General features: G+C 36.3%; 1 protein-coding gene across 6 annotated transcripts in view; it reads right to left on the bottom strand.

Annotated features, from left to right (window-relative positions):
* Mob2 (MOB kinase activator 2) overlaps positions 1-13,353 on the bottom strand; it is a 446,746-nt gene that overhangs the window by 27,784 nt on the left and 405,609 nt on the right. For 5 of the 6 annotated variants that reach the window (XR_011331035.1, XM_069819273.1, XM_069819274.1 and 2 more), the window contains 3 exons: positions 9,232-9,395; positions 4,627-4,723; positions 2,858-2,982 (listed from right to left, as the gene is read on the bottom strand). Coding sequence is in view for 5 of the 6 variants with exons in the window: in XM_069819273.1 (XP_069675374.1) it covers positions 2,858-2,982; positions 4,627-4,723; positions 9,232-9,395 (386 nt within the window). In the remaining variant the exon portion in view is untranslated. Of the gene's footprint in view, positions 1-2,857; positions 2,983-4,626; positions 4,724-9,231; positions 9,396-12,071; positions 12,735-13,353 lie in introns of those variants that run through there. The other variant, XM_069819272.1, reaches the window with a different exon arrangement.

Below are 13,353 nucleotides of genomic sequence, written 5' to 3' on the forward strand. Positions count from 1 at the left end.
AGGAACAGTTTTGGGAACAGGAAGAATATATTAGACTAAATTCAAGGGAAGAGAGAACAGGAATGGCATGGTGGAGATTAGGTATCAGGAGGCTCAAGAATAAGTGAGGGAACATAGAGAAAGATAAATGTTCTAGCGGAAGAAGCAATGCTCATAGCACTAAAGTGTCAGGCAACGAATGATTTGAAAAATGGGTGGGTGGATAAAAAATTTCTACAAATAAATGCTATATTAGCTTATAAAAGAATGAATAGTCCCCTAAACTCCAGGAATTTGCAAAAATTAGGAAAATTTCTTTTTAGAGTTAAAATTAGATGGAAAGAGCAAGTCAAAGCTCTGACGGATATGGAATTAGAAATGTTGAGTAGTCGGACACGATAGGAAACTATGAAAAGTAGTCAATGAAGTTAACAGAATAATTTTTAAGAGATTGAGTATAGAAATGAAAAAGTTAAAGTAAGAGTTTCAAATACAAGGGCTATATTTATTATTAGTTTTATTATTAGTAGTAGTATTATCATTATCATTGAACGGGTTACATCAGCTTCTTGTCTATGCGGATGACGTGAATATGTTAGGAGAAAATACACAAACGATTAGGGAAAACACGGAAATTTTACTTGAAGCAAGTAAAGCGATCGGTTTGGAAGTAAATCCCGAAAAGACAAAGTATATGATTATGTCTCGTGACAAGAATATTGTAAGAAATGGAAATATAAAAATTGGAAATTTATCCTTCGAAGAGGTGGAAAAATTCAAATATCTTGGAGCAATAGTAACAAATATAAATGACACTCGGGAGGAAATTAAACGCAGAATAAATATGGGAAATGCGTGTTATTATTCGGTTGAGAAGCTCTTATCATCCAGTCTGCTGTCCAAAAATCTGAAAGTTAGAATTTATAAAACAGTTATATTACCGGTTCTTCTGTATGGTTGTGAAACTTGGACTCTCACTTTGAGAGAGGAACATAGGTTAAGGGTGTTTGAGAATAAGGTTCTTGGGAAAATATTTGGGGCTAAGCGGGATGAAGTTACAGGAGAATGGAGAAAGTTACACAACACAGAACTGCACACATTATATTCTTCACCTGACATAATTAGGGACATTAAATCCAGACATTTTAGATGGGCAGGGCATGTAGCACGTATGGGCGAATCCAGAAATGCATATAGAGTGTTAGTTGGGAGACCGGAGGGAAAAAGACCTTTAGGGAGGCCGAGACGTAGATGGGAGGATAATATTAAAATGGATTTGAGGGAGGTGGGATATGATGATAGAGACTGGATTAATCTTGCACAGGATAGGGACTGCTGGCGGGCTTATGTGAGGGCGGCAATGAACCTTCGGGTTCCTTAAAAGCCATTTGTAAGTAAGTAACTGTATTCTTATTATTCTTATTATTATTATTATTATTATTATTATTATTATTATTATTATTATGAATGGATGCTGATACTTATAGATTCCATTTGTATTATTTTTTGTAACAATTACATGGAGTGATGGTGAATTAAGAACTGAAACACATCTAATCCGCCATGACGTGAACAAAGATTGATGAAATAAATAAATAAATAAATAAACAAACAAATAAATAAATAAACAAACAAATAAAAAATAAATAAATGAATAAACAATTAAATAAATAAATCAGATACTGTAATACAACATGTATACAAGACAATGTTTACATATAGGCAAGAGAACTATGTTGTGTACTGACAAAGAACCTTATTTGGCACTGTGATGGAATAATTTGAACCCTGTTTGGCGCTGTGATAGATAATCTAAGAAGAAGGGTGTCAGGGTGGAAACATAACGAAATTCAACCACCGAACCGAGAGTAGCACTTGAATGCAAGCAATACTGCAAGACTTTACCTGAGCGAGGGTCAACCACTCCAACATCGTGTTAATTTTGAGAAACAATAAAGGGTGAAATTTGTTTTAAATTTATCGTTAACTTTGCCTATTGCCAAACTTCTGTCTAATATTCGTAAACATTTATATTAAAAAAAAATTGAAAAGTTATTTATCCTGAGGGCCGGGCTGAACACATCAGAGGGCCATATATGATATACAGGCCTTATTTTGCCCACCTTCAGTTTAAGGAACCATGCCTTGGACTACTGTATGACATGAGTGAATTTTGTCTAACCTTACTACAGGTCGTAGAAAAATAGTTTTATGTAACTCTCATACATATAATGGCTATTAAGACACTCTGCAGTTTTCGATGCGAGCTCCTCCGGCGCTCGTGTCTCAGTAGCTTTCATTATATGATCGTTGCATAAATAAATTATTTCAGACGATATTAAAAAAAAACTACAGGATGTCTAAAAATATTACCAATGACATCATAATTCACACAAGAGTCGTAAAAATATTTTGTTTTCATAAAAATCTGTGGTGCTACAGCCGACCAACCAGATATTGACCTCACGTCCACATGCCGAAGCAGAGGTGGACGATCATCCAACCAGAATGGAGGTATAGTGTGGTTAGCACGATAATCCTCCCAGCCATTATAGCTGGCTACTTAAATCGTAACTCCCCAAGAGCATCATAATACTGGATTTGCACCAGTCCCATACTGTCCAAAATTTCATGAGAAAATTTCTTCCTCTATTAGGACTTGAACCAGCGTGTATTCCATAACACGAGTTCTAGGCAGAATGCCTTAGACCACGATGTGGGATTTTCATAAAAATATTCCTTCTTAAATATATGAGCTTTCTTTCTAAAATCTTCTCATTCAATTTTCATTGCAGTTATGCATTTATTTTTTTAAAAGCCCTGTACATCACAGGTGCCAATGATACTGAGATGCAAGTAAAATATAGCAGTAAGTTACCATATTTTGTTGGGAAGATGGACTCATCACTAATAGTCTTTTGTGTGAATGTCATCACATAGTCTATGTACTGTGGAGCAGCTACTCGTGTCTTCTTGCCCTTGTCATCAAACCACAAGTAGGTCCTGCAACAAGAAAGTATGTCATTATAATGGAAGGCTGAATAATTCAACACACTAAAGAAATACATTTTAATTACTTTCGTTATCCATGAAACGCTCCTCTACAATTAATTTTATTGGTGAAATATACTAGTAGAGTCAGAAAGTATAGGAATTTCGGATGGCAAAGCCTTGCTCTATAGGCAACTTCTCTGCCTCGTCCGTGTGGTATGTGACCTACTCTCCAGACTCAGTGCGAACAGGTGTAGATATCTTTGTTGCAGATGGCTTATAACTAAAGGGAGGAAAAATATGCGTTATGCTTTAAGTTCAGTATCAACGGACTATATTGTTGCCATTCGCTACATAAACAGCGGCAAGAGAGTACAGTCTGGTAATGAAAACCTCACCACTCCATTCAATCGATCTATAAATACTGGAATGAAGTTGTAATATTGTTATGATGATTTAAAAACTTACTTCAAATGTTAACTGTCACCGCCTGGATGATTAAAGGATGCATTACACTGAACCACAATATACATCCGTAAATCATCGAAAGAGAAAGTTCGACGTCTCTCACCCAAACAGTTTTTCAACATCGAAAAGCTTCTTTCCGTGTCACAAGATGTTAGAGGTGCAAATTAAAAAGCATAGTAACAATGTCGTTTTTCCATCCACTCAAAGTATTACACATAACTGTATAACTGACATTTTTTTTTACAGAATTTGTGGAATTTTTCTTTCACCTTTTCACCTCTAAAATGTGGATCATCAAGTTCCTTGAACGGAATATTTGCAGAAATCATCATATTACATAAATCCACATTAAATTCAGATCGTGTATGTCTTCCATTATTTGACGTCGAAGACCTTTGTATGTTTTCGGTATGTTTCTTGCTGTTATAATGCTGCTCTATGCAATATTTCCTACGTATTTTATTAATTTCGCATTTGTGCACGGCTCAGAAAATATTTTCCCCTTGCGGAATCAAAATTTCTCTTCCATATTTATTTCTTAGACTGTTTAATTCCAAAACTTTCGAGTTAGGTACTTTAAATCATTTTTACAACAACACTACCATCTGTACAAAGGCAATAAACAATTTTCTGAATACCTGGCTTTCTTTCCTATACGACTAGAAGTTGACACTGAAGGTAATTTGTTGGTTCCTACTTGTACTGCCGCCCTCTCCTAATGCATTTATGTTACTGCGCTTGTACCTGTGACGTCATCCATACTTCACACCAAACTAACCTGTATCGCGTGGTAACGCACATTTTTCCGCCCTCTACTTATAACCATTTACACAACACCGTCTTCAAAGTACGCCCCCTGGGACAGACAAATAAGAGAAGAAAGACGGGGTCTGTGAAGCAGGAAGAAATGGTAGAAGTGGAGAGAATATGTACAGTATTTTGTACAAAATGTTACAAAAGAAATAATGGGACACAATCAATGGAATCAATTATTTGACTGAATTCTTTGAATGCAAGCAAAGGTTTAATGTTGTCAGCCAGCAGCCACAAGGTTTGGCTGTGTACTGTTATGTATTTACAGTTTACTCCACATGACTTCCTGCCACCTATCTTTCCCCATTAGAAAGTTGTGCATGCGGATACGATCTATATCAATTAAAGTTGAAACAAAGAACATGATAAACCTACCTTAATCCTGGACCTGTCATGTCAGGGCATCCTGACATGGTGCAGAATTCTGAGATGGTTCCATATACTAGGTTGATATGATCAAAAAACGCGATTGCTGCAAATAAATAAGAAAAGAGTCAATGGATATATACTTAAGAATTCAGTACAGAGGATAATGAACTAATAAGCTATTCTATACAAAGTGCAAGGGCAGTTAATACTTTACGTTATCAGTGACAGATGACGCTATTTGGAACAAAAATATGTCAAATACATTCATGTATAGAATCTTTGACTCAAGGCCTTCATAAATTGCTTTAGGCACGGGTAGACACTTATCGTCGTTGAAATTCTCTAACTGGCAGTGCTTGTATTTTAGTTTTAATAATGAATGAAAACAACTAAAATAATAAATAGATACAAACGGGTTGACTGATTAATATATTGATTCATTTGATGTGTTTTAGTAAATAAACATTAATTTCTAATAAGCGGATCTCTCAAGGTAGTTAATGGCTCTCAGCTAGAGTAATAGGTTCTATGAATATTTCGACTGCCTGTGACGGTTCGATACCCGGTTCTTCTTTTCATATACTTTAATGTTGAACTCCAGTAGCATGTGATTCTACTTTAAAGCGGAAATATGTAATCGATGAAACACCTTACGAACAACAATATTTCACAGCAGTAGTTACAAAAGCTTGACTCCTGCCTTCGGTAATTATTCACGGTTCGAATCTCTGAAACCCATGACAGCAAAAATGAATGATAGCGACAGTAGAATTGAATATACGATATTCCAGAAAGAAGTGTAAGTTGACATGGTCGAGCTTCATGCGGGTTGTCAGTAATCTCGTATGTCCTAGACCGTTTGGTATTCACAGTCTGAATACAACGTTTTTCATGGTCTACCAAGGTTATGATGTTCTCATGATAGTGTCGCTAGAAGTGACATACTCAAAATATCTTTAAATAAATGAATAAATTGTGTTAAAACTCTATGCTGTCTGCTCTTTACAGGTACCTTCATAGTATGTCCGTTATTTATTCCGAATGAAACAAAAATTAATTTAAGGGATTGGAGATAACTTGTGTATTAAGAAATAATATGAGAAAAGCAAATGACTCGATAAAATGCTATCCAATGAAAAACACGATTATAAGAAACGTTAGAAAGCCGAAAGAAAATAAATAATTAACATAACAGATTGACTGCACATGTTTAACATAAAATTATCACACGAAAACTAAAATTCGTAACACTCACGTGACGATGTCAGTGGACGTTATACACACCCCTGATTCCTGCGAAACCATTAAATACCTCCCACATGTCTGGACTGATATTTGGGCTGCCTACACAAACATTAACGGCTTAAATCAGACCCTTATACTTACAGTATCCGATGGTTTTGCCGACAATTTTTTTCACACCAATGTTTTCAGTTCAGGTGGTATGCTCGTACATTTTGAAGGAAGCAATCACTTACTCTACGTCGTTTGTACTTCTACCTCCTGTCATACATACGTAAACCCACACTGAACCCACCTCCTGGTGAAGATACGTCCTGATAATAAACAGCAACCTAGTTCGGCTAATTTCAATCAGTTACTCTGTAATTCATCAAGGCTCGTCACCTAAATAAACCAATACGCAAAGCCAACTTCTGTAACGAGGTTTCGTTTTAACGAACTGTTTGATATACAAGAATCAGCTAGAGAAAATGTGAAAACATTGAACTTCTTCTTTCTGAAATGTAATATGAAAATATAAACAAAGTATATTAACGTTTGTTTTTGTTCCAAATACCGTCCCCTACCATCTTCTTAAATGTACGGGCTCTCAATGCCCCTACAACATGAACTTTCAATCCTATTTAAAACGCTATTATACTAAAGCGTCCCTCTAATAACTATCATCCGATAGCATGGTGATGAGATACATAATGAAAATCAGATTGCTAGGAAAAGCAAAGGTGTTGGAGAAAACGTGATCCGAAGCTCCTTCGTCTCTGCAAATATCTCGTGTTCTTGCCTTGCTGAGACCACAGCTACTTACATACAGAATGCCTCAGGTTTAATGCCTAGGATTTGAATGAGGTTTACGTTTTCCTCGGCTTATTTCACTTAAGGGGAGACTCCACTGAAAATCATGAAAATTTCCTAAAAAAATTTAATGGCTATTTCACTTCTTTAGAATGTATATGTTCATACCCCGAATGGAGTTAGTTCAATTCTAATTACAAATATGTTTAAAAATGTTTTAATTAAGGACGTAAGGGAGCGCGGCATTTAAAGAGCTGTCAAAATTATTTTTTCATCAAAGAATTCTTTTTTACAAATTTCTGATTACAAATCTAGTAACTTTCTGTTCTAAAGTTGGCTCCCTGAAGTTACCAAATGAATGTAGCGGAGGAGAAATTTAATTTACGTAAATATTCATTTTAATTTTAAGTCCACTTTCCGTGAGTTTATTTTTCTTGATTCAACACCAACTTTTTTATGCCAAACATTAATCACTCTGGATGAAATTTTTACTGCAAGCATTTATGAGGTAGCTGCTAGCTTATTTTATTAATATTTTTCATGAATTATAGGAAAATTAACATTTTTAAAATAAAAAAAAAATGGTTGAAAGTGAATAAATGAGATATTTCATAAAATGAACGCCTAGAAATGTTTCTCTATGTCTTGCGAATGTAAACAAAAAAGAATCTTAAAAATGTTCTACTAAAAACTTGGGTTTCAAAATATTTCTAAAAATAACAAAAAAAAATCAAAAGCCAAAAACGTTTGGGAGTTCAAAATTTGGATTTTGTTAATCTTTTACATAGTAAAGATGCTCTCAAAATTTGATCGAAAAAAATTATTAGGAAAAAAGTTGTCATTTTAGTGGAGTATCCCTAACAAAATGCTATGGCCAAGGAGTTGTACAGGGTGAAATGAGACCTCACGCATTCATTTGAAAGGCTAATAAAGCAAGTGATCATGAGATTTTTAAGTGCCTGACCGTAAGATCGTTGGTGATTTAATAGCTATCGGACTGTGCCTGATTGGCGATCCAGCAGCTATCGTACTGTGTTAGAGAATGATAGAGACTATAGTTTCCAGTTACTTTCCGTATCTAATGATGACGATTATAATGATAATACCAGCAAAATGAATCCGAGGACCACATGCCAAAAGTTAGCCAGCATTAATAATAATAATAATAATAATAATAATAATAATAATAATAATAATAATTTATTTAATCTGGCAGAGCTAAGGCCAGTAGGCCTTCTCTTCCACCCAGCCAGACTCTGCCCTATTTACTCGTAGGACTGAGGAAAAGTCCGGGTAAAAACCTCAACCAGGTAACTTGCTCCAACCAGGATTTGAACCCGAGCCCGCTCACAGACATACTAATCGCTCTACAGTGAGGGACCTAATAATACCATCTTACCCCAAATGAATACTTTTGTCAGAAAAAATAATTTTCCCCTAGAAGTTAACATTGTTTCACTCGATAAGTGGGCCTACTATATCCGTAGATTATAATCTTTACTCTTATCATTAAAGAAACTCACGATGAGGAATGATTTATCCCTTTGCAGTTTTCAATAAAATGGACGATTTTCTTGAGAATTAAGTAAAAAGATTATCATTTCTTGTCATTAGAAAGTCTGGCAACCGTGTAATCGTAGGTGGGCCGACGATGCTCTTTTGACAAACTACGCAGACTTTTAAGCTACTTTTCTAATTAACCATGCACTTTAATTATAAAACGCATAATAGGTTTTATGCTCGACCATGCCGAAATGTAGTAATTATACACCTGGTAGTAGCCCTTTAATGCACCTCATTAAAGTACACCTATTCACTATAATTCAGTTGTTCAGCCAATGAGAAATCACCATTGTAGCATTATAAAAGCGCAAGTATCGATTATTCTCGAATACGCAATCGAAAGACAACTAGCAAAACGTCACGGAGGCTGGAAATCCAATACTGTCGCAGAAGGTTATGTTCTGTTACTATAATAATTTGCGTTAATTGTAAATAATATTCAAATAAATTCAATTTGTCATCTCGTTTTTCAATTCTAAATCAATTTCCAGGTTATATCAAGATTAATGTTCATGTTATTCTCTAGATTATATCAAGGTCAATGACATTCGTTCCTCGGAAAGAATCAATACTTTCGCGTCTGCGCACATCTCACAATTTAGAAGGTCAGTTTCGCTCCTCACTTCGATAACCATAACATGAATATTTATGAATAATTTCAAGTTAGAAATATGGTCGAGCATAAAAAGTCGTATGGAACTTGCCTATAATGGTAATTAAGACGCTCGTATGAAAATTATGAAACTCGCTTGCGCTCGTTTCATAAACAAACATACTCGCGTCTTAATTACTACCATTATAAGCTCGTTGCATAATGTACTATTATATATATTTTAATGTATTGTATTATCCCCTTCAATCTGTACATATGTATCACTTCCACCCTTCATATTAACTTTAGTGCATTAGTGCCAGCAACACATTTCTTATCCTAATTGCATAACATGCTCAACCAATTTTGGGGGTAATATATTCAAAAAGTCCCTTGCAATCCAAGTGGTGTAACCAACTTACTATGTGAAGCTAGCCACTCGTTGTAATCCAAGCCTGCTGGTAGGTCTACCAAAACTCTCAAGTCAATATCAGGCAGCTTTCGCTCCAACACAGCTTCCTCCAGGTACAACTTTGGGTCGTCAGGGCACGGAGTTGATGGTTCTTTGTCTTTCCGACGGGCTTTCCTGGAATCAGACATGTCGTACATTTTAATAATTGATCAGCAAAAGTTTCCGAGTACTTCTAATTTGGATACCGTAATGTTTGCAAATGAAAATAATCTTACTGTCTACACGCAAGAATACAATCTCATTACTGGAGAAAAAAAAAATTGAAAAGAGAAAACAAAAGATAACTACACTGCGCCACAACGCCCAGGACATTTAACACCACAGGAATTCCTTACGTGAAATATGTACCATGACAAGTAATAATTCCTGGAATAAGCATTAACGTCTGATTTAGGAACGAACAAGAGAATAACGATTTATTTTACAATTCTCTTCCGCCCTTTCTGCTAACGCGACTGTGCCAAATTCTTTCGTTGTTTTCTAGTTTTCAACTCTACGATATGCATTGGAAATGCGCTCTTGAAAACACGAAGTAAATCATACATATAAGCATATATTAAACTAAGAGTAAAACATCCATTATCCATTCATTCATTCAGAATAATACTATAGGCCTACTGGACAGAAGCGATAGAATATATAAGAACTGATAATGTTTTAGTTCAAAGCTGCAAATGAACAACGCAAGAATGAACAACACTGGATAATCAATCGTTTAACTTGATATAAACTGCAATACAAATAAAAAAGACACTCTACTAAGCCTATTTTTTCTCTTAATATTTGAGAAGAAAAATTCGCTCCGGCGCCGGGGATCGAACCCGGGTCCTTGGTTCTACGTACCAAGCGCTCTGACCACTGAGCTACGCCGAATTCAATCCACAGCAACGGATCGAATCTTCCTCCTTCAGCGTTTCCCTTTGTGGCCTGACTCCAAGTTAGGCATATATGTTGACGTATATGTCTAGTGTCAACTGCCATTATACTAGGAGCGCACTCAGTTGAGTGACTTATTTGGCCGGGATTCCGCAGTTATGATGCACTGCTAGCTATGAGAGCGCTTGGTACGTAGAACCAAGGACCCGGGTTCGATCCCCGGCGCCGGAGCGAATTTTTCTCCTCAAATATTAATTGTCAACATTACAGAGATTATTCTCATTACGTATCGTACATTTTTTCCATAACACATTACAACAAATGGAAAGAACACGGACAGATCAAATAAGTATTTCCCCTAAGATTATGTGAAACTGAAAATATTATACAGATTTTCCCGTACCATTCTTAAGAAATATAATTATGACTGGAAAAACAGAGACAATAAAACTAAGCCTTTTTATATTTTTTTCGAGGGATAACTTAACACTTCTTATTCTATTACCACGAATAATTTCCGCCAGACGTTTTAATATTTATTAAAATTTAAGTTTTCTTTTATTTTTTACGGCGGTTCGAACCGCCGCGAGTCTATGGAAAATGCTGTGTCCCAGAAACGCCGTCCACATTGTTCGAATAGGCGACCCAAATAACACCATCATGAATGGGTAAACAAGCTAGTTTAATTACTTTAATGATTAAAAGAAAATAAATCTTAATTGAATATAACTTTCATCACTCCTAATACGCCTTAAAATGCATCCAACATACATGACACGTGAATCACGCGAGTATACTGTGGTATTTATTTATACTAAAAAGTATATAAAAAACACAAGAAACTAATCAAAAACATAAGTATGAGCAAAGCTCGTGTTCTGGTGTAGTTTCTTCTAATATAAGAAATACAAAAGTTAATATTATTAAAAAAAAAAGAACAAACTTTAGATAGATCAATAGAATCAATTTAAGTATAATTTACAAGCAGATTTTTAACCTTTTATTGAACTTAATAACAGAAAATATTGAAAATTGAGGGCGCATTTTACACTATATATTCTTCATGAATATCCTTATAAAATCTTTGAAACGTAATTTTTTCACAGAAATCCAATTTTTAACAAATAACAAGTTAAATTTCATTCACTTTATTACAAGATCGGTACTAGACGGTTGGTCTCTCTATAATAAAGATAGCATTGTTATAATTCGAACGCGCCGCTGCACCAAGTACAGGGATTATACGAGTAGGAGGACTATGCCTTATGTCGATGTAGACTTTGTTACTCTGACAGTGAAAAATTAGAGAAGAGAAAACGATTATGAATAAAAAAAATACTCAGATCTAAACATGTCACTTTTTAAGTTCAAGGGGAGGAGGTTCAAACCCGGTAATCCTGCGTACGCTCCTGATCCGAATGATTTTAGAAAGTGCTATGAAATGGCGGAAATGCGGGCGTCTTTTACACAATTAGGTAAAAGTATAGCTATCCCTTTTCACGCCATGAAGGCGCATAGGGTACATGGAGGTAGACATCCATGCTTTCATGACCTCGACACCAGGAAATAAGGCGTGGTCGGCACCAAGTTCCAACCGTCGTTTTACTGTAGGGTTGTTCTCGGAAGTTTTAGCGAGAAAAATCTCGCTACTATTCGAGACAACCCTTGAAAGTCCAGTCCGCAACCGGTTGCTCTATCAACTGAGCTACTGGTAAATAAAAAAATAATGCAGACTAAAACACTACCGTTAGCTCTAATCTAACATAATTTATGGATAATAATTCACGTATGCGACAAGCATGCCGTAGTCTATGGATAATATATACACTGCAAATATAACACAAGATAACAGCCTGTTTATAATACTGTCTATGTGGCTCCCTGAAACTCCATTTTGACTAAAGAATCATTCACCTTGGGCAAAGAGAAGACAGGCATTGCTGAACAACGGTCCCAAGCACTCCACCTACTTTTTCTGGGACCAATGTCAGTGTGTCCATATCGTCTCATCACGTCCTAATTCCACATTTAAAGCGCTATCACTCAAACGTCACTGAAATTTAACAGTTATCTGACTCAACACTGAACACGAAACAGCAGAACGCCTTACATACATCACTACCGGTAGGTACCGATTCTTCAATACAATGTACTGATTCCAAACTATTCATGTAATGATGAGTTTTCGTATCAACACTCCAAGTGTTAATTCTGATACGTAAGTAACACTTCATTGTTCCGAACACACGCGTTAATATTAAGCTGTAACAGCTCGTTCTTCTGCTACTGTGTAAAATCACGGGCTGAAACGAATAACAAACACTACCCTCTTGATCTCGCGACAATGAACCAATTTTGGATCCGCCCAACTTGCAGCTCGTCTGTCGTAATTATACTCGTCTACTTCACAACGGAATGGCAGCGAGACGGCATAATAACGGACACAACAACCGTTAATAGGGCACTCGCTCACTGTACACTGGATTCTCTGCACCATCAGATATTCACGCAACAGGTGCGTAATGCGCTTCCTCCCCTCATAATAAAACACACACAGTCAATGCGACACTGGCGGCCAGGTGAAGTACTACAGTCGGTGTAGACGCTTATGGCGTCCTTTTAGAAGTTACCGGCTTGTCTGCAATATTTCCACTAACTCCACGCACCTGCCTCGAGGAAGTTAACGCTGTAGTGTGGCGGGCGAGGTCAGCGCTTACTCCGCAACAACAGTTTTGATAAGTCTATTGTTCGACTCGTATCGTGTCTTCTCATAAAAAGTTAAACGTCCCAAATTAGATTTCCGTGGCCAGCTACAATTTTTTCTTCTTTCCCAAGTACAGTAGTAATGCACACTTAAAATGTATGTTACAGGGCCAGGCTTCTTCGGTGAAAAATTTTTAACTTTTTTTTTTTCGTGAAAAATCAATAAGACACCGTACTTACTTACTTACTTACTGGCTTTTAAGGAACCCGGAGGTTCATTGCCGCCCTCACATAAGCCCACCATTGGTCCCTATCCTGAGCAAGATTAATCCATTCTCTATCATCATATCCCACTTCCCTCAAATCCATTTTAATATTATCTTCCCATCTATGTCTCGGCCTCCCTAAAGGCCTTTTTCCCTCCGGCCTCCCAACTAACACTCTATATGCATTTCTGGTTTCGCCCATACGTGCTACATGCCCTGCCCATCTC

Source organism: Periplaneta americana, chromosome 2 (assembly GCF_040183065.1).
Source record: "Periplaneta americana isolate PAMFEO1 chromosome 2, P.americana_PAMFEO1_priV1, whole genome shotgun sequence".
Taxonomy (NCBI): Eukaryota; Metazoa; Arthropoda; class Insecta; order Blattodea; family Blattidae; genus Periplaneta; species Periplaneta americana.